We start from the raw sequence: 22,221 nt of genomic DNA, 5'->3' as shown, positions 1-22,221 counted from the left end.
GATCGTAGTTAATCAGCTAAAGATTTGATGTTGAATCGAAATTGAAAGGTGGTCTTTTAGAAGTTGCCGCAATCCACAACCAAAAGGAGCGTACAAATATTTTGCAGCAATGCCAATTTACCGTTCTCAACTTCCCATACGGTAGACGTCGAATCGTGAGACTTGTAAATTGTGAAATTATTGTCGTTTCTCGCGTTGTCATGTAATATGAGTTGCTTAAAGCTTGGATACGGAAGGCCAGAGCTTTTTACAATGCTAAAATGTATAGTCCGATTTTATCATATGGTTGGAATTGTAGGTTGCTGATGATCATACCATTAACAATAACAATTTCTTAAGGGATTTGACAAAGGCTTCAAACACGAGTCCCAGGCTACACCATATATGAAGCCTTTGTTCAACAGCATCAGTACGGGGCTGTCATCTTATGCATGTTACTAAAGTAGATATTATTCACACTTACAAACCCAGCCATTGCAAGAGCATAAAACATGCAAGAAAACAAGCGCAACCGTTGCACAAGGAAGCACTCTATTCATGATTATAAGTTAAAAAGGATCTGTAAAATTTATAAACAGGCATGACTCGAGATTAACAAGCAATTTTCATATGCACAATAACTTGAACAGAAGACCAAAGTGTCCCACAGGTTTTGAAAAATAAATGAAAACACAGAAATCTAATCCATATTGGTTTATCATAATCACAACCTCAACAAGAAATTGATTGAGAAAACTAAGAGCCTTTGCTGGTGACAAAAGCCCAGGATCAATGGGCACTAACAAGGAAAGGATGCTGGCACACCCCACATTCAACGGTCTCAGAGCCTGAGCTGGGAACTTGTACCTGCAGAAATTCTCAAATTCAGCAAAACTACAGGAAGAATTGACAATAAGCTTGAGGTCCTCAATCGGTGTGGCACACGAATTACAGACCTGCAAATGAACAGTGCATGTAGGACAGGCAACCTCCTTCATCTGTCTACCAGATCCGTTGGACTTGGTCCCTACAAAGTGAAACCATTTAAAGAAAGATCGACATAATTTTATATTTCCCCATTTATTAAATGTGTACAACATAGCCTACCCTGACTTTTCACCCAGCCACATCAGTCATAGGAGTTAAAAGTGAGTTTCTATTATTCAAGCAACAGCATGAGTATGACACATTTAAAAGCTCTTCCATTTTATTTTTACTAATATGATATTGTGCATACACGTCTGTACAAGTAACTTCTTTCACGATATCATACAACACAGTCAACACTGAAGGTACAAGAAATTACCTGATAATGCACTGCGACTTTTCCCCATCTCCTCCTGTCATAAGTCATCATAATTGGACAATTCAAATAAGTAATTCATCTAGTTCAACTTAAGTTAATTTAAGATCAACACTAAAATCATATACTTCCAAAATGACGCATACCTGAAGCTTCCTAGCAAGATCCTCATGACTCTGTAACCCAGTAGGTTTACTTGCTGCTTCCTTAGCATTACTCAGCCTCCTAGTCACTTCAGCCTACAACAGAAGAAAAAGAACTAAGACTGGTAGGTTTCTACATAAAATGATCTTTTCACAAGAAAAATTTTCAAAATATGGAAGGAACTATGAACAACTAAAATTTCTTTCATCATTCAGCAAACAACTATGAACAATATGCTCATTCTTCCCTGCATCAACCTTCCCCTGAACTGCCTAAACAAATTCAGCTGTCTAACCACTTCAAAGGGCAGAGAAGAAAAGCGTTTCAATATTACACCACAAAAAAACAGATATTAGACTCTTTCATGGCTCTTGCATTGGTCAGACACCTAAAGATAGACTTCAAAATAAAGTACGCTATAGAAATATAGACGCTCAACATGTTCAACGAAGTTTGCTTACAATCTGTCGTCCTGATTTTTTTTAATACTCTGTCATGCTAAGTTGTGAAAACTGAGAGACCACAGATTGTAAAAATGGAGGTAAGAAATTGATTGATAAGCATACCATGCACCGGTCACAAACCCTGACAGGTTGAGCGTTCTCATCAGCAGTTAGAGTAGTTCTACCTTGGGTACACTTATCACAGAAAATATCCCCGCAGTTCCTGCAGTGGTGCTGAAATAGAAAAAGAGAAGGATGCGTTAAGCTTAAATTGTGAAAGAACACAAGCAGGGTATCTTTTCCAAAAACAGATGGGCTGCCATACCTTCCGTACAAAAGCCCCAAAATCTGTTGCACATGCAGTGCATTTTGAAACAGCTTCATCAGGCACCTAGCGAGGAAAAGAATATCGAGATAAGCCATCTATTAGCTTTCTTAAATATCCTTTTATTTGACCTGCAATATCCAGGTGAAAGGGTGAAAAACATCTTTGGAACTCTAATTTTTACCCAATGATCTTTCTCCTCAACACCAGGCTTTATAATGTTCATCCAGTCAGCAAATCCTCTCTTCTTTTCTGCAGATAGATCAGCAGTCTTTAGAGGTTCAGGAGGCCGACTTTTCCAACCCATCTCCTTGATCTGCAATCAAAATATGAAAAAGTAAAGTCATCAAGATTCAAGATACGTACATATGCAAAGCTCTACACATGTTGATGTACCAATCAAAGGAAAAGAAAAGAAAAATAATCAACTCATACATGTACGACAATTGGGGTAATTCACCAACAAAGTTTCAGAAGAAAAAAATTGAAAACACATTCAATGCACATATGCTTACAGCCTACAGGAACCTGGATACAGTAGAATGACAAGCCTCCGTATTCTTCGTATGAATAAAAGGCTTATTATTAAAAATTTTGAATGCTCCACGAAAATATATCTTGCAATTGCACTCTCTTCTGATGACACTTCAATCATAATGGCCATATTAAGAGAAACAAGATTATTCTTCCAGATTATATTTTCTTAAGCTATAACAAATGATGCTCAATGATATTTCACTGTGTCGTTCCTTCAAACCCTCTTAAATATCAAACGGGGTTTAAGACTCGGACAGATGGTAAGCTACGGATAAGTTTACTATAACTATGGAAAATGGAAAGTGAAAAATGAAACAGAAGTATAAATCAGTGAAAGTGAAAAATAGAACTGCCTGATTACTGAATACAGATTAGCTGATTTTGAACACATATGTGCAAGCATCTTTCTGCAAATAAGTGAATTAATAACCAAGTCCTCATTGAGTCTTTTAAGTATGTGTATTTGTGCACATATGCTGAATCCATCTAAGTATGATTCTACATGCCACACTAAGAATCATAAAAACAACACTATATAGAGAAACTTCTCTTCTAACTGAAGAGTTGAAATATCTTAGGAATGGATCAAAAATACACTTAACCACAAGAACAGAAAAACGTATACAACCATAATAGAATGAAGTCATACAAAACAGTTCATTCTAACAAGAAAATAAGAAAATTACAACTATCTAAGACTGACCTGTACAGTTGCAGCTGTTACAATATCCAGAAGGGTGTTTGTTGTGTAACTGTTTGATTGCAACCTGATGCGCCTTGGTTCAATGTCAACAGAGCTCTTGGACCAGAATGCCAGGGTAGATGAGTCCATCACCTACATTAGAAGAAAATATACTTATTTTTATTACAATGCCCACATCATTCAAAGAAAGAAAACCACAAAGAAAAACGTTGAGGAAGGAGCAGGGGGAGGAAGGAAATAAAAGCACTAGGCAACTCACTTCACATCTTGTGATGTTCTCAAGAGGATATATTCTCAATGTTCGACTGCTGCTAGGCTCAAGCATACGAATACCATCTAAACCAATCTGATACCCAAAAGATAAGCTGAATCATGTTCAAAGAGCTGGAGAAATAAACAAAAGGGCTAAAAAACACAAGTATCCATTAGTAATATCAATATGACTGACAATGTTGATAAATCATCCAGAACTATAGGATTTGTCAGACTAAAATCTGAAGAACCTTACAAAGCGTTTTAACCATCCAGTTTAAATTCCCACAATTCAACAATATAAACAACATAGATGAATTAAGTTCCCAGAAACATCATCTCACCAACCAAATCTAAATCAACACCAATGTTATTTAATTAAAAGTTACCTGGCAAAGTACATCCATGGGGCCATGTGCTCCACTTTCAGACAACAACTTAACCCGAAACTTCTGGACACCACTCTTTTCATCTTGCTGGGTCTCAACCTTAGGCACCGCCTTCAAAATCTTACCCGCAGATGAACCTGACCCACCAGAGGAGTCTTTCGCAGAAGGGAAATTAATAGACCGCCCATAATCATCAAATTGAACCCAACTCGACGATTTTCGAGCAGAACCACGTGCCCCATAAGGCTCCACCTTTCCTTCTTGATAAGCATAAACCCCGTCACCGTAACAACCATCGTCATCATATCGTGAATAGTTATCCGATCGCTTACCATAGAGATCGGGTCCAAAATCTGATCTGCTGAGGTTATAACCTCCTCCAAATTTATCATCGAAATAACCGGCGCCGCCATGATCGAATTTCAACGGATTGTCGAAAGTGTTTTCATAAGCGGGAGGAACAGATGATGCCAATGATCCTACTTGGCCATACGGATTTGAATAGTAAGGTGGATTAGGCGTGGGGTTAGGGTTTGGCGGAGCAGGGCCATAGCTGGAAGACGTCTGGTGCTGATCATACAACTGATAATAATGAGGTTGGGAAGTCGGTGGCTGATAAGGAACTTGAGAATCATAAGGCGGGAACGAAGGAGATGCGGTGACCGATGGTGGCGCAATGGGTTGTTGATTGAAAGACGATTGTGGAGTTATCGCCGGCGGAATTATTGTGGCTGACGGTGGAGGTGTATAAGAGGAAGCAGCGGGAGGGACAGCATCAACATTTTGGGAATAGGGAGGGTAATTTGAAGGATATACGGAGTAATCGGAGGAGGTGTAACTGGAGCTAAAAGGAGGCGCGGATGCGTAAGGTGGTCGGTGAAATTCGGCTGGTGTTGGATTGAGGTTCGGGCTCGGGCTCGGTATAGGGATGGGATTAGGATTGGGATTGGGATTGGGGTTTGAATTGTAAGGATATTGATAATAGGAGCTGAAATCTCCTTGTTGCATCGCTGATCTAACGAAAACTCTTTTGTGCTTGCCGAGAGCGAGATGGGACGGCTAATTTGGCTAGGTTTTATTCCCCCTTCTATATTTCCCGATTCCCATCTTCTATTGGATGCAGAGTCAGAGTCGACGATGAGTCGGAATTGGGGGGAAATAGATGTGCATCGGTGGTGCCTTCAGATTTAAGTTCATGCTAGACGCATGGGACGATCTTAGATGGGTAAGGCCCAAACCAAAGAACAGCTGGCCTGGACAGCCGGTGGGTGATAAGATGCAGCCAATGTTGGGCTGTGTGGGCTAATGACGCTTTTAAGGCTCAGTAATTATCAGGCTGCTAATTACTGAAGTTTAAAGAAATTTGTTATTTACTACAAAATGGAATATTACTTTTAAAATAATATTACCAGCATGTAAGCCTATATAATACATGATAAATTATATCCATGACAACTAGTTACAGAGAGATTCAAATTTGATTATTGATCTTTTAATTTTGTAAATTAAATTATTTAATTATTTTTATGGCAACTTTTTAAATGATGTTAAGTTGATATAACAATTAACAACATTGATGTAATTACACATTTAATCTCAATACTTATGTCGTAACCATCCCTTGTATGGACCCGGAATCGGGCTTCGACTTAAATAAAACATGTAAGAGCCGCCACCGATCATTTATTATTTTTTATAAAAAATTAGGTTGAGCGGACATCTTAATTTACCACCTTACATGATCTTCGTTTTACCAAAAATATGTCGGATTCAAGATTCGATTACAATCAAGGAAGTATTAGCACCCTTGCACTGTCCTTTCGGTAACAATTTAATTTTCCGGTTGTCTTAAGTGCGAAAATTAAAAGTTAAATTAAAATTTAAAAGTTTGATTCGAACTACTGACCATTGAACGATTTGAAATTGACCTAAAATTATAAATCAAATCAGTTTTAATTATTAAAGTAAAAAAATTAAATTAAGAAAATATAAAGTTAAAGAAAACTTTAAATTAAAAGGGTTTAAATGTAACAAATTTAAAATAAAGGACCTAATTGGCATTATTTGGATGCTGCAAGAAGAAATAAAAAGTCAGGAGGGGTCAATTTGTAAAATACAAGAAAATTGAACCAAAATTAAATTGAATAAATTCGAAATTCATAAGCAAATTTACAACAGGTGACCAAAACGAATTACGCATCAAAAGTTCAGGTACTGCAGAAATAATTAAACTATTTGCTAATTACCCTTTGATCCCTATATAAATAGCCCAAAAATCTTAAAAATATCATTCTATTTCATTTCACCCAAAAACCACCCCCCTCTCTCTCAAAACTCTCTCAACCAAAGCCCCGCCGGCTAATGGCCGATCCACCTCCGATGAAACCCCCACTGTACCGCCCGCTGTCGACCACCGCTTCGGCCGCCGAAAAAAATCAAACCAACCCAAAATAATCCCTTGATCCAGTGAACCCAAAACTGAAACCCAAATGTTCAAAGAATGCCCTCTCCGTCGTAGATCTGAGAAAATAGCTTCGATATTTACCTTTTTCCGACAAGATCCGATGATTTTCGACGTCTTTTGGTTTCCTCACGACCGTGGTCCTCTCCACCTAGCAGCCTTCGACGAAAAGTTTAAATTTTTGTTATGACTTTTGTATATTCAAAACAATTTTTTGCTCGTTGCTTTGCTTGGTTTGCTTCGGTTTTCTGTGTATTTTTCTCGTATTTCTTTGTGGTATTCGGCTGCTGGTATTTATAGGCCCCCTGTCGGGGCTGTTTCCAATTGTTTCGGAGTCATTCCCGGTTGTTTCAGGGTCGTTCCCCCGTTAGGGCTATTGTGGATTGTTGTAATCTCGTTTTCAACTGGATTTCATGCTCTCGTGCACTACGCCGGCTGTTCCTTGTTTGACCAGTCATTGGCACGTGGCCTCCACAATCACTATTTGCTTCTTCGCGCGACGCCTTTCTTTTGATACAAAACCCTAACCGGTTTGGGCTGGGTCATGCCCTCTAACTGGGCCTACTTTGATGGGTTAGGCTGGCATGGCTCGTTTGGGCTTCATTGAACCCGAATGGACTCTTGGACCTGAAAAATAAAAATGAAATAGATAAATAAATAAAATTAATAACAATAGAATAAAAATAAATAATATTAATATATAATAAAAACTAAAAAATTACATGTCTTCAAAAATTATATATTATATAGGTTTCCGAAAAAAATCATTTTTAAAAACTATATATTACATATGATTTCAAAAATTATTTTCAAAAATATATAATATATATGTTTTCAAAAAATTGCTTTCCAAAACCATAATATATATGTTCTCAATTTTTTTTTCAAAACTATATAATACACGTTTTCAAAAATTGTTTTTCGCAACTATATAATATATGTTTTAAAAAAAATTGTTTTTCAAAACTATATAATATATGTTTTCAAAAATGTGTTTTCTAAAAAAACTATATATTATATGTTTTCAAAATTATATTTTTTTTAAAACTATATAATATATGTTTTCTAAAAAATGTTTTCAAAACCTTATATTATACGTTTTTAAAACATGTACTATATACTTTAAAAAAACTACATTTGAATTTATTTTATATATATTATATACTATATAAAAATCTTTTAATGTCTCGGACGAAAATGGGTATCTACAACTTATATATTCTATTAATATGATCATAATTTTAATTTAATTTAATAAATTTAATTCTCTCATTAAATAGTGATATGTATCATTGTCGAATAAGATAAAAAGTTACTAAAAAGAGTATTTGAGGAGGGATCAAACTTGTGACTTGGGGGAAGAGTTGAGCGAATACTTACAATCAAGTCAAACTCTTCGTTCATAACTGGAGTACACGTTTTTATATTTAACTTATATGGTAGTTAATGCTAAAAAAAAGTAAAGAATATTATTTTAAGGATTCAAACTCAAGTCAATTATGAAATTTAACAACAGCTAAACCATATAAATAAATCGAATAATTAATTTATAGGAGGGTAAATTTCATATATATATTTATTAAAAAAAGAGTTTAAGATTTTTTTCATACCGATATGGTTAGTATCTCCATTCACTATCCCGCCTAGACTATGCAATTGTTATTTTAATAAACAATGTAGAGTCGTTAACAAATATGTTAAATCTCCACATTTGGTTGATGGCTTTACCTGCAGAATTACCTACCTTTTAGTAATTAGTGGAATGATGTTTAAGTTTGAATCTAATCCCTCCAGTGATAACATTGATGATAGGGTGGGTACATGCCAACCCTGAATTTTTTTAGAATTCAAATTTTTTCTTTAATTCTCAAAGTTTTCTTTTATGAATACACATGTGTCCACCCTGAAATTCTATAGTGCCCATATTGAAATATGGTCGTATTAGAAAAATTATATTACTAATGTATGTATATATATCCACTCTCAAAAAAAAATTAGATCCACCACTAAGTCCCTCGAATTAGTATAATATATGTATATCACATATGAAAATATATATATATATATATATATATATTACATATAATCATAAACAATTATTTAAATTGAAATAAAATAATATAATAAAATTATAAATATTTAAAATTAAATTTAAATAGAAATTTGAAAATTCAATTCGACTCAAATTTTATAAACTCTTCTCGAAAAATTTTCAAGTTAACTTAAAGTTGTAAAATAAGAACCATGAACTCAAATAATCAAATATTTTTTAACTCGATTTGATCAAACGCTCACGGCTATTGGTTTCCATTTAGAGTCTATTATAACAGTAAAATTATTCATAAAAAAACACCAGTTTTTTAGTATTTACAGTCTACGAGAACTGTAAAATTATTCACACCAGTTTTTTTTTAATAAAATAGCAGTAATCTCATTGGCTGTAAATTATTCATAGACATATCCTTAGTCATACTCCTGCCTATAGTGGGAAGTCTCACTATTTGCATTATTATTTTCAAGTACTCTGTTGCTCACAAATTCCCATTTATCGGTCTGGAACTTCTTTTCCAGCAGCCCAAATTGTCGTCTTACTCCTTAATTCTAAGCAGGCTCTCCCACAGCATTTTCCATCCGACTATACCATTCACCGATTCGTGTATGTTTCACCATATCTTTACCAGACGTCAGATACCGATTAGGCCTCAGAACATCAAAAACAGCAAGGTCGGCTAAATTGGGTTCTGAACCACCTGGTAATTACACATAGAAGATGCTCGTAAATAGAACATATCATGCATTTTGTCAATATCACACTATATTATGCATGAATGTAAACTGAAACAGACCAAGATAATCCCGGCCCTTCAAGGCATCCACCCATGTTTCGGCTGCTTCATACAAGGTTGCTTTCTCATCAGTAATGTTGTGCCTCTTCTTTAGTTTTTTTTTTTTTTTGATAAGAGCATCTTCTTTAGTTTCTTTGGGACAAAACGCATAGCTGCTTCTCCAGGATACTTCGCTACTAACCTGAACCTCTCAGTTAAACTGAAATTGCCTACATTTATCAAAAACCCACATAAACAAAATATGAGTACAAGAATATCATCCTTTCTAGTTTTTAGAGCATGACACAAGCAAAGAATTTTAAGTTCCCTAACTAAAGTTTAAACAAGTTTTAGTAGTGCAAGCAATCTACTAAAGAATATTAACTGAAGCATGATTATTGGATAAAGTTATATAAGTTACTAATGGCCAAGTAAAATATACTTCAAAAAAGGACATACACACTTACCCAGCAGCATGACTGATGCTGACAATAAAAATACCGATTTAAAGAGACTAGAAAACAATAACATGTTAAAGGAAGGCTCAAATACTAAAACCTCCAAAGTAAAGCACTGCCCATCAACCTCAACAATAACCGTGAATTAACGAAGTGCTGACTTCATTCGAAGTTAATTATTAACCTAGAGTGAAAATGCTGAATAGCAGTAAATATCCTCCCATCAATCCAAATAGTTAATCCTCATTCTCAGCAACAACAAAAAAAAGTAAAATTACAAAAGCAATATTTCTTCCACCTATGTAAAGTAGATATAAATAAATCTTTGAATGTAGAGGAAAAGTTTATCATACCATGAGTGGCGATGTAGTCAAATGATTCAAGTGCCTCAGAAGTACTTCGACATATTGGCACCAGGTGATTATCCACCCACCTACATCATTGTATTTCCACCATAAATTGTAATGAAAGCCTAATTCCATGTTGATGGTAAATCAACCATTACATGAAAATTCTCCAAAATAGGAGTAGTATGAATTTTGTCTGAATATTTGATAGAATATTCCTCACACAAACAATTGGCAATCTTCAAACAAGTTTTCTAAATAAAATAATAGCAACTTTTGTAATAAAAAATGACAGAATCGGAGAGATATAGGAACATACTCGAGCCATTTCTTCTCTTCACCATCAGGCATTGAGCTATTAGGATTAATCCTAAGAACAAGCTAATTGATTATATCTGGAACACAAACAAAGGATTTGAATGTTTACTTATAAGGAGAAAATAAATGTAACAATCGGAAGACAATATAGAAAAGTTTGATAAAGAGCAAATAACCTGAATAATCAACCATTTGTTCATGATCAACTTTAAGTATAGGCACCTTCTTATAATTAGACCACTTGATCTCCTTTTTGCTGATGGGGTTGACTTCCACAATTTTATATCGAATGTTATAATAATCCAAATTGCTGTAATTCAAAGAATTGGGCAGGGATGGAAAGAAAAGAAGAAAAAGGGGGATCTGTTAATAACATGTTGATTATCAAATGAAAATTAAATTCACTTCATCTCTGAATGTGTATATGGTAACCTATTGCAATCTATGAACTAACAATGATGTGTAAAAACAGATTCCACTGATTATCGTAACTTTAAGGAGTTCATTTATTCCTAAACAACAGAACAAGATCGTACTATTGATATGCTTCAGTTCCAAGGCTTCACACCAACTAAGCTATTTGATCAAAAACACAAATCAATAAGTTATCACTATCTCAACTGTCATAACCCCTTTACAATTATTAACCAAATAAAGCTTTATGCATTCACCAGAAAGAAGGGAAATGAAAAGGAAGACGGTTGAAAGTCAAATTGTCAAGCAATTATTATTTTTCCCATTTCAATAAATAATTTTTTACAACCATTCTTCACTCAAATTTTAGAAAGCATGTTGATGAAATAAGCCATTGCTATTAGTGCAAATTAAACCCTCCAAATAATAGTTAGAGAGCTTAATTGACCCTAAGAGAAGGAAATAGGACTATAATGACACAATTTGTATAATTAAAAAAATTCAAAAATGCTAAATTTATCTTTATGCTTATTCTAAACTAAAATCCACCATTCATTTTTAAACTTATTCTTCATAAGGAGCTCATTTGGCATTTCTATAAGAAAACAATGGAAATAAAATTCCAGGAAAACGTGGATAATATCTTTAGACACCCATTTCGTCCAGGGCTTATTTAGTATATGTATTAATATAGTATAGTTTTTGAAAATATTTTTGAAAAAATATAATATATGGTTTTTAAAAAACGATTTTTGAAAACAATTTTTGAAAAATATATATTATATAGTTTTAAAAACGGTTTAAGAATATATATATATTATATAGTTTTGAAAACATTTTTTGAAAGTATATATTAGATAGTTTTGAAAACGGTTTTAGAAAATATATATAATATGATTTTGAAAACATATTTTTGAAAATGTATATAATATATATATATAGTTTTTAAAATAATTTTTTCAAAAATATTTTTGAAAACGTATATATAATATAGTTTTGAAAACATATAATGTATAGTTTTTTTAAAAAAAATATCTTTGAAAACATATAATATAAGGTTTTAAAATGATTTTTAAAAACATATAGTTTTTTAAAAATGATTTTTTGAAAACATATAGTTTTGGAAATGCATTTTTCGACATATATACATATTATTATTTTATTTTATTTTCTATTTTCCATTCTTATTTCATTTACTTATTTCATTTCTTATTTTCAATCCAAATTTGGAATCCAATAGTCCAACAAAGAGGCAAGGAGCCCAACCAGATAAGCCTGGCCCAGTAAACACGGTCAGGGGGCCTGACCCAGTCCAAAAAGAAACTAGGGTTTCCAATGATAGACACCAGCGTCGCATGGTCAAGACATCAAGAGTCACGTATGGCGCGTGATCCAGCAAGGGAGCAATACGTGCCAAAAACTGAAAATCATGGTGAGTTCGTAGATCAAATCGGAACAAAATCCGAGCAGATCGGAGGGGAAAACCTCCCCTATTTTTTTAGCAACTACATGCCGAGAGAATCGACCATAATCTCGTCGAAATCGTGACTACAACACCCAATTCAAGGGAAATAAACCCCTTCGAAGGCTATTAAAAGGGATCTCATCGGAGCATTGACCACAAGATCGAGCCACAACAGTAAACCACAAAGACATAGCAACAACACACAGAATTGACCACAAAGATTGTTGGGAACATTTCGAGGAAAACGAAAGGAGCATCGCCGGAGGGGAAGGAACGTCGAAAAATCAAAGGGAAACGTCGAAAGGAAGGTAAAACCCGAGTTGTTTAGCTTAGATCTACGCCGTTTAGGAGTGATTTTGCATGATCGGGGTTCGACTTCGACTTCGGGGTGTTAAAGGGAGCATTTTGGGGGATTTTGCATGATCTACGCCGTTTAGGAGCGGTGGCCGACATGGTGGGGGCGTCGCTAGTGCAATGGTCGACCCTTGGTTGGATAGGGAGAGTTGAGAGGGTTTTTTGAGGTTTGAGAATTTTTTTTAAAGGAATTGTGAAAAATGATATTTTTATTTTTATTTTTAAGACAATTTATAGTCGAGGGATCACTGTGTAATTAGTTAATAGTTAAATTATTTCTGCAATCCCTTAAGTTTGAAGTATAATTCATTTCGGTCACCTGTTTTAATTTGACCTCCGTATTTTTAATTATTTCAATTTCATCCCTGTTTATATTTATTATATTTCGCAATTTGGCCCCTAATCTTTTATTTTTCTCTTGCAACTCATTTTTAGCATCAATTTGATTCACAAATTTTAATTTATTCAAATTTAATCCTTTAAGTTTCTTATTTTATTTTATTTTTTCCTACTTTTTTTCTTTTTATTTTTTTACTTACTTTCAAAATCTAACATTTCTTTCTTTTATTTATTCATTTTTAAAAATAAAAATTAACATTTTTTCTTCTTCACTCTTTTTATTATTTATCTATTTATTTATTTTAAAATTTAAATTTTCTTCATTTTTTCTTTCTTTAAACTTCATTTCATATATATGTTTTTTTTAAATTTTTTTTATTTTTTATTTCATATTTTATTTATTTATTTTTATAATCTAACATTTTTTTAACTCTTTTTAGAGGAAATCCAACAAATTAAAAGTAATTAATTTGAATTAAGTTTTAAATTTTATTTTTAATTTTATTTTTTAATTTTCGCAATTAAGACAACCGGTAAATTGAAACAGTATCGAAAAAGCAGTTCAAAGATGTTAATCTTTCATTGACTGTAACCGACTCTCGAATCCGACATATTACTGGTAAATCGCAGATCAGGTAAGATGGTATTCGATCAACCTAAATATTGTTTTTAAATGATCGATGACGATTCTAACATTTTTTTCAAGTCGAAGTCCAATTTCAGACCCACCCGAAAGACAGCTACAACAATATTTTAACGTAGTATTTACCACAATATTGAGTGAAATTATTTACCTTTAACCTTGTTACAAAAAGCGCAAGCTTCATACTGGTACAGAACGATTTCATTGGGAAGGACCTTCGTAGAGGGAGGCTTCTTAGCAAAAGGATCTTGATCCAGAGACGATGCTGCCGCAGATAACAACGTGGTCCCGGAAACACTGCGCGCAAGGGAGGAACGCCACAGGCCCAATCGCTCGGCGAGTTTCTGCGAGAAAACGTGAGAATTTGACGATGAAGAAGAGAATGTACTCATCAACGCCGCTTGAACCAGCCGTTGCTCAATGGCGCCCCCGCCCCAGGATAAGGCTCTGCTTAGCGTAGCAAGTCCGTTGACCCTTCTCATGGCTGCAAAACGAAATCGTAGTTTCAAGAACTTCTCGGATTTCTGCTGCTCTTGGTTAAAGGCTTGAAGTGTTGAACCACCAAGGTTTATGGTTTAAGTTTCGTCTACGTGGCATTTGCTTCGTCCACTAAACAAACGACGTCGCCTTTAGTCCTCACCTACAAAAATAATGATATTAAAGAGGGAAGAAAGGACAATTCCAAAATGTATGAAGTAGCTTTGCTAGATTACTGAAACGACCAAATGCCACATTAGAAATTTGAATGAAGATATTGGCAATACAGGAGACGCGTTGAGGGTACTCTCGGTAAAACAACCAAATTACAAAACGACCTAATAGAACAATAAAAATGTGGCTTAAATGAACCACATAATTTATATCGAGATATTTTTCAAAATATTTTATCTTTTTAACTTTAAATTGTTATTCCGATTACTCCAATCTATCAATTCCTTAAAAATAAACAATCAAAATATGCCACATCATATATTTTATTTTATTTGAATAAATGAAAATCAATTTAACAATAAAACATATAATGTGTCAAAATTGTCCTTCTTTCCCATCCCCCACCTTCTTGCCTCTTCAAGTTCCAGAGCAGTCGGTGCCAACATCTCAGCTCGGAGAATGACATCTTCAATCTTCTTTTTCAATGAAAATAAACCTAACAGTGAAAGGATGTTAACCCAGAACACAAAGTAAAAAAAACACTACCAAAACGACAAACTCTTCCAAGGACTTGCAATTTCCTTCTAATTGAAGGAGCCCATAAATGATCAGTGAAAACAAATCCCTTTCAGTGTTCAAAAGCATAGAGGCCATTGCATAAACATTAGAAAGAAAACAAACAACACACAATCATTCTAGGAAGGTGAAAGTACGGTAAGGAGACAATTTGGTCACCAAGAAGGTAAGTTCCCCCCAGAGATGAAAGAATGATAAAAAAAGGGGGGGAGGCAAAAGAATGAGACAAACCGAGTTGCTTGTAGGCATTCTTCTTGTATGGCGAGGAATTTTCGAACACCCATCTCCTACCTTAATCACCAATATATGTATGTTCTAAAACTCCAATCCTACCTCATGGATTCACCCTTTTCCCAACCCTAAAACCCTTTTCTTCTACAAAATCTTCACCTCAATTCTCACTTTCTTAGCCTACACCTCCCATGATTCAATCAAATTCCACCTCAACCAACACCGGATGAACACCGTTTAACGATTCAGAAGAAACCCATTGGCTCGGTGAGCTCGATCTTACATTTTTAACATCATATTCAATAAGGATGTATTTCACAGGACATCTAGATGGCATGAGTGATTTGAGACTATTCCTTGTGTTTGGAATGATAGGTGTGAACTTTTAACTAATTTTTGGGGATTCTTCATAGGAATTATGGAGATGGTGAAGGAAGGTAGGGAGAGATTGGGGTGCAAAATGGAGAAAGGGAAAACAAAATTGTTGGATAAAATTTACCTTCGATTTCCATTTTACATTGCTCTATTCTCGTCCTCAATGGTTAGGTGCTTATCCACACTTCATCTTTGACAAGGTTCGAAATTCCAGAGATATACCATGAAAAAAAAAATTACGGTGGAGGTTGGTGGAAGATTCGGTTGAGGATGGGAAAGAAGGGCAATTTTAACATATTATATGTTTTATTTTTAAATTGATTTTCATTTATTCAAATAAAAAAAAAGATTATGTGACATATTTTTTATTGGTTACTAAAATTTATTTTTAACGTTAATTTAATTGGCTACTGAAATTTATTTTTAATGATATTAATGATTTTAAGTAAATTGAGTAACGATTTAAAGTTAAGAACGTATCAAAAAAATATTTTATGGGACAACTAGGTGCAAATTAGATCATTTGTCTATAGTAACCACTTAACTATAGTCTCTTTTCATCTTGATCATCATTTTTAAATTTTTTTCAATCAAGTCACCCAACGATTTAAATGTATTCCATTAGATCAATTGTCGCTAAATCTTACCGTTAACATTTAACGGAAGTGTTGGTATGATAGTTAATAAGTTTGATAAAATTAAACATTTGATCCTCAATGTTTATACATTCTATCAATTTAATCATAATTTTAATTCAATTTAATAAATTTAATTTCTAAATAACACCATCAGATTGATTGATATTTTATCAATTTTAATCATTTATTTTAATTTATTTTGTATCCAATTAATTGGTCACATCTTATTTGATAAACAAAACAATTGAAAATTAAATTTGCTTTCAAGGAGATCAAACCTATAACCTAAAACATATTAGGGCACACCTAAACCACTAGGCTAAGCTTCTTAATTGATAACATTTTTACAACATTTTACATATAATCGGTTATAATTAATGGCAGGTAAGAGAGAATGTAATCACTTTAACCCTTAAATCAAATTTTTAAAACTATAATAAATTTATTATCTCATAAAAACCTAGAATTTGACTATAAATCTTCATACTTTCTCAACATTTTGTTACGACGAATCGAAATTTCTTTTGCGAATCAATTAATTTCTACGAAAATTCTTTCAAAATTTCCTCTTTATTTCAACAAATATCTTAACTTCAAGCTTCATTTGTTTTGTTTGTTTTGATTTGGGACACTCGGTTTTCCACTATTTAAGGCGTTACCACTTTCTTTTGCTTTTAAATTAAGTTTCGCAGTTCGAGTACAGATTTTCATTTTTCTAGGATTTTGAATTTTGCTTTTGGAGTCTTGGGATGTGATATGGATAGTAGAGGAAGGTATCCACCGGGAATCGGCGTTGGCTGAGGTGGGGGACTGAATGCGAACCCTAGCTTTCATTCTAGGCTGCCCTAACAGCAGTACGTGCAGAGGATTTTGTGCAGAATCACCACCACTTTCAATAACAACAGTATCAGCAGTGGCTCATGCGGAACCAATTGCTGGCGAAAATGACTCCAACATTGTCAACGAGGTCGATAAGACCATACAATCAGAAGCCATTGATTCAAGGTCCTTATTGGTTTCTCATTGGTTAAAGCGCTTGCATTCTCTCTTAAATTCCCTGCCATTAATCATAACAGATAATATAAAAAATGTTGCAAAATATAAACAATTGAGAAGCTTAGCTTAGTGGTTCGGGCATGCCTTAATTTGCTCTAGGTTGCAGCTTCAATCCTTGCTTGAAGCAGATTATACTTTCAAGTGTTTTTCTTATCAAATAAGATGGTGACATGTTTTACCATTTAATTGAAAATTAAATTTATTAAATTGATAGAATGTGCTTTTCCCCCCTCAATTTTGTTCTGAACATAATTCTGTATCGTTCTCCTGATCTCATTTTCATTATTTTTTCTGGATTTTATTGTTTTACTTCTTTTTCTTATATCTTCTAACCTTCATAACTGCCTCCCTCCGCCATCCGACGGCGGCTCTACCGCTTTTCCACCGTCCGTACACTCCGATTTGAGAAAAACTCTTTGGGTTCGTTGAACGTTGGTAATTAAAGTGCATTTTTCTTATAGCTATGGTTTTCCATCATTATCTCTCCGTTGTCATATCTCCCTCTCTCTATTGCTTAACTGGATCTGGAAACAAACAGGAACCCTTTTTGGCTTTGAAGATTAAATCTCAAGATTAGCGTTGTAAATCTTGCGGTTTTTTGTTGTTGCTGTTTTGTTTGGTGTTCGATTGGGAGATTCTCGATTTCTTCTGAACGGCCATATCTGTTTCTTTTGATTTAATACCCTTTTTAAAAACGGCAGCAGATCCGTCTTTTCCGCTCTCATTTTCACTGAATCTTTTAAATAGCCCAACAACCAAGAAATTAAAGTCCATACCCATTGATTTTTCAGCTGCAAATTTTCCAAATCTCATCTGATTTTCTTCTTTTAGTTGGATAATTGTCCTGGAAAATCAATTTCTTCTCTTTTTCAATATATAGATCATAGTGAATTATTATTACCGGTTTCTGTTTGTTCTCTCTTTTTTACCCGATCGGAGAAGCTTCAAGCTTGAGAAGTGGGAACAGCAAAGACTGCAAACTAACCTGGCTTTTTCGTGAAGAACTTCAACGGTTTAGTTGATTACAGCTCTGTGTTATATTTAAAGGTTTTATGTATCTTTTAGGGAATCTTTCTCGTATCTCTGCATTTGCTCCATTTTCTCTGCTTTGCTATACCGTTATACCCCTTTCTGTCTCATCCTCTATCTGTCTATATTCACTACATCTATCAATCTGTTACTCTTGATATTGTTCCACTTGGTTTTGATTCTTTGATCCACGAGGGAGGTTGATAAGCTTATTTTTCATATCTGGGTATTGCTTGTTTTCCTTTTTTGGCTTGGGTTTTTCTAAGTTAGGTGCCTTGAGTTTTCTGTTTTGTCTATTCTGAATTCTGATGTTTTCATGCATTTTCCGTGACGTTTTTCATGTTGGAAGGTTTGTGTGTATGCTTTGATTGAAATTTGGTTGTTTTTTTTCAGTAATTTTGGACTTGGGGTTCTTTGAATGAGTTTGTGAATGCAATAATTGGTTACTAGCTGTTAACCTAAAGTTAAGTAGATAGTGTTAATTTATCTTAAAATCTTATTAAGTAACCAACTAGGCTTCTTAGTACCTCTCAATTTCTCTAGCGTTTTATTGGTGTATCTTCTGTCTTCTTTGGATTCCTTTTTCATAGTTCCTCATAGCTTCGAATATAAATGATTACTTGAGGTCATGTCCTTCTTTTAGATCCCATAGGGCATATAGGGAGAGGGCTCGACAGAGTGGTGTCAAGGAGACTAGACTTAGAGTTTGTTCGTTGAATGTAGGCACATTAAATGCTAGGCTGCTGGAGCTGACCGACGTACTTAGCAATAGGAGAATAGATTTTGCATGTATTCAAGACACTAGGTAGAAAGGGGCTCGCGCTAGAGAGTGTAATGGGTACAAGTTGTGGTATTCAGGCGTAAATAACGCTAGAAATGGGGTGGGTATCTTGGTATCCTCTAGGCTCAAGGAAAATGTAGTCGAAGTTTGTAGATACAGGGATAGAATCATGATGATTAAGGTTATTATAGAAGCGGAAGTGGTGAATGTCCTTTCAGTGTACGCTCCACACGTTGGCCTAGGGGAGGGAGAGAAACGTTGCTTCTGGGATATGTTAGATGATGTACTTAGGAGCATTTCAGAGGACCAAGGAGTTTTCATAGGGGGAGACTTCAATGGCCATATAGGTAGTGCAACCGACGGGTATGACGGTGTTCATGGGGGTTTCGGTTTTGGTAGTAGAAACGAGGAGGGGCGTACGTTGCATGAATTTGCTACTGCACATGATATGGTGGTCACTAACTCCTTTAACAAGAGAGATGTGAACTTGATTATGTTCCATAGCGGGGGACATTGTACCTAAATCAACTACATCTTGGTTCGAAATCGAGATCGATGGGCTTGCATTGACTGTAAGGTGTTCCCTGAAGAGGCATGTGCATCACAACATAGATTATTGGTTTTCGTGTTCCGCGTACGCTACGGGAAGAGCACTCATAGGAGGGCTAAACTTGGTAAACCTAGGATCCTTGGAGCGACAGCTGATGACTTCAGGAGTAAGGTTTTGTCTAATACATGTTTTGGAACTACAAATTCAAATAATGCAGATATGTTATGAAAAAATATAGCAAATTCCATCAGAGATGTGGGCAAAAGCACCCTTGAGGTGTCGATAGGGAAGGTCAAAGAACATAAAGAATCGTGGTGGTGGAACGACGAAGTCCAAACTATGGTGAAGACAAAGCAAACTTGCTTCAAGGAGTTTCTACAATGCAATGACGACGAAGAAAGATCAAGAGCTAAACAAATATACAAGGAAGCAAAGCGGGAAGCCAAAAAAACGGTGGCTAAAGCAAATGATAAGACATACAAGGAAATGTACAAGAAATTAGACAGCAAGGAAGGACAAAACGACATCTTCAGGCTTGCAAAATCTAGGGAGAATAGTAAAAAGAATCTAGGTAGCATCAGGTTTATTAAGGACAACAATGGTGTTCTTTTAGTGAAAGATCATGATATTAAGAGGGTTTGGGATATTTACTTCTTTGACTTATTTAATGACGGTGCCTCTCCCTGTAGAGATAGTATCGTTGATGGGTCAGCCGACCATCATACTATGGCCAATGACTGCTCTACAAGTAGGATTGAGTTTGAGGAAGTCAAAATGGCTCTTAGAAAGATGGGGAGGGACAAAGCTGTCGGTCCAGATCAAATTCCTATCATTGTGTGGTTGGCCCTAGGAGAAGAGGGATTTAAGTGGTCGATCAATATCTTCAATATTATTTTAGAGACTGCCAAGATGTCAGAGGAGTGGAGAGAGTCTACGGTGATACCAATCTATAAGAATAAAGGGGATCATCATCGTTGTGGCAACTACAGAGGTATTAAACTACTCAGCCATACCATGAAGCTATGAGAAAGGGTGATAGAGGCTAGGTTGAGACAGATTACTAGGGTTTCAGAAAACCAATTTGGCTTTATGCCAGGTAGGTCATCTACGGAGGCGATTCATCTACTTCGACGGCTTATGGAGAAATATAGGGAAAAAATAAAGATATTCACATGACGTTCATTGACCTTGAGAAGGCGTATGATAGCGTTCCCCGCGATACGTTCTGGAAGACCTTAGAAACGAGACGGATCCCAACTGCTTATATCCGGACGATTCGTGATATATACTGTAGGTCTAATACATACATCAGGACTACAGTTGGCGACACCGAGGTATTCTCGGTGGAAATCGGACTCCACTAGGGGTCGACTCTTAGCCCTTACATCTTCGCCTTGATTATGGACGACATCTATGGTGCGACACCAGATGGTGTTCCATGGTGTATAATTTTCGACATTGTCCTAGTTGCTGAAACAAAAACTAAGTTGAATAGTAGACTGGCTACCTGGAAGACTACTTTGGAAGAAAAAGGTCTAAGGATCAATATTGAAAAGACAGAGTATTTATGTTCAAACTTCAGTGGGAACCAAAACGATTAAGATGTAAAAGTATACATAGAAGGATACGTTCTCCCCTCAAAGAATTATTTCAAGTATCTAGGGTATATGATACATAAAGATGGGGGTATAGATGATGACGTTACACACCGTATAAGGCGGGATGACTAAAGTGGAGGGCTGCCACTAGAGTTCTGTGTAACAAGAATGTGCCTCTAAAACTTAAGGGAAAATTTTATAGAATGGCAATAAGACCAGCGATGCTGTATGGATCAGAATGTTGGGAAATCAAGAAGGAACACGTAAGGAGGATGGAGGCCGCAGAAATGAGAATGCTTCGATGGGCATGTGGTAGGACTCTATGGGATATGACACCAAACTCTGCTATTAGGATGTCCTTGGGGGTTGTGTTTGTATCCGAAAAATTGAGGGAGAGAAGACTACAGTGGTTTAGACATATCCTTAGGTAACAACCGTCGAATGAGGTCAGGAGGATAGAGTCGATTACAGTCGACGGTGCCAGAAGGAGAGGACGTCCAAGGCGGAAGTGAGAATACTGCTTGAGATCTGATTTGAAGGATTTAGCCTTTACTGAGGACACGACCTCTGATAGGAAAGTATGGAGACTTAAGACCAGGGTACCCGAGTAGTGTGGGTCACATCCCTAGGGTGTATCATCTCTGTCTTCTTTTAATGCCTTTGTAGTAATTTCCATGACTTCTACTTTTTATACGTTTCTGTCATTGGAATTTATGAAGGCTTAGAACTAGGGCAGCAGAGTAGTGTTGCCTTAGTTTAATTTTTAACTCGTTTGACTTTATTCATGCTCGACGCTTGCTATATTTGACTTCTGTGTATCCTTCACATCATGTTTCCTCTTTTTAAATTTAAACGTGTCTTACGTTTCTGTCTATATGCAGAGATTTTTACACATGGATTTATTTGCAGAGATTAATACCCATTATAGACGCTCATATGAAGACTGCATATGAATACTGTTCAACTATGTATTTATTTATTTATTTATACATGCATTGCATTTTATCTTTATTTTTAATTTTCTGACTGCCGGAGGG

General features: G+C 35.2%; 1 protein-coding gene and 1 pseudogene across 1 annotated transcript; both read right to left on the bottom strand.

Moving 5' to 3' along the window:
• Positions 1-540: 540 nt before the first annotated feature.
• LOC120194704 (protein FREE1-like) lies at positions 541-5,223 on the bottom strand. Its single transcript, XM_039196941.1, has 10 exons — positions 4,076-5,223; positions 3,694-3,780; positions 3,435-3,566; positions 2,379-2,510; positions 2,195-2,260; positions 1,993-2,103; positions 1,429-1,521; positions 1,286-1,319; positions 936-1,006; positions 541-846 (listed from the first exon to the last, which is right to left on the bottom strand). Exons 1-10 carry the CDS (start codon positions 5,081-5,083, stop codon positions 769-771), a joined length of 1,812 nt encoding a protein of 603 aa, XP_039052872.1. The 5' UTR covers positions 5,084-5,223; the 3' UTR covers positions 541-768.
• Positions 5,224-8,892: 3,669 nt separating this feature from the next.
• On the bottom strand, positions 8,893-14,329 carry LOC120194680 (annotated as a pseudogene).
• Positions 14,330-22,221: the final 7,892 nt, after the last annotated feature.

Source organism: Hibiscus syriacus, unplaced genomic scaffold (genome assembly GCF_006381635.1).
Source record: "Hibiscus syriacus cultivar Baekdansim isolate YM2019G1 unplaced genomic scaffold, ASM638163v2 tig00117000_pilon, whole genome shotgun sequence".
In the NCBI taxonomy this organism is placed as follows: domain Eukaryota; kingdom Viridiplantae; phylum Streptophyta; class Magnoliopsida; order Malvales; family Malvaceae; genus Hibiscus; species Hibiscus syriacus.
The sequence above is the reverse complement of the archived record's forward strand: the minus strand, read 5'-3'. Positions and strand labels throughout refer to the sequence as shown.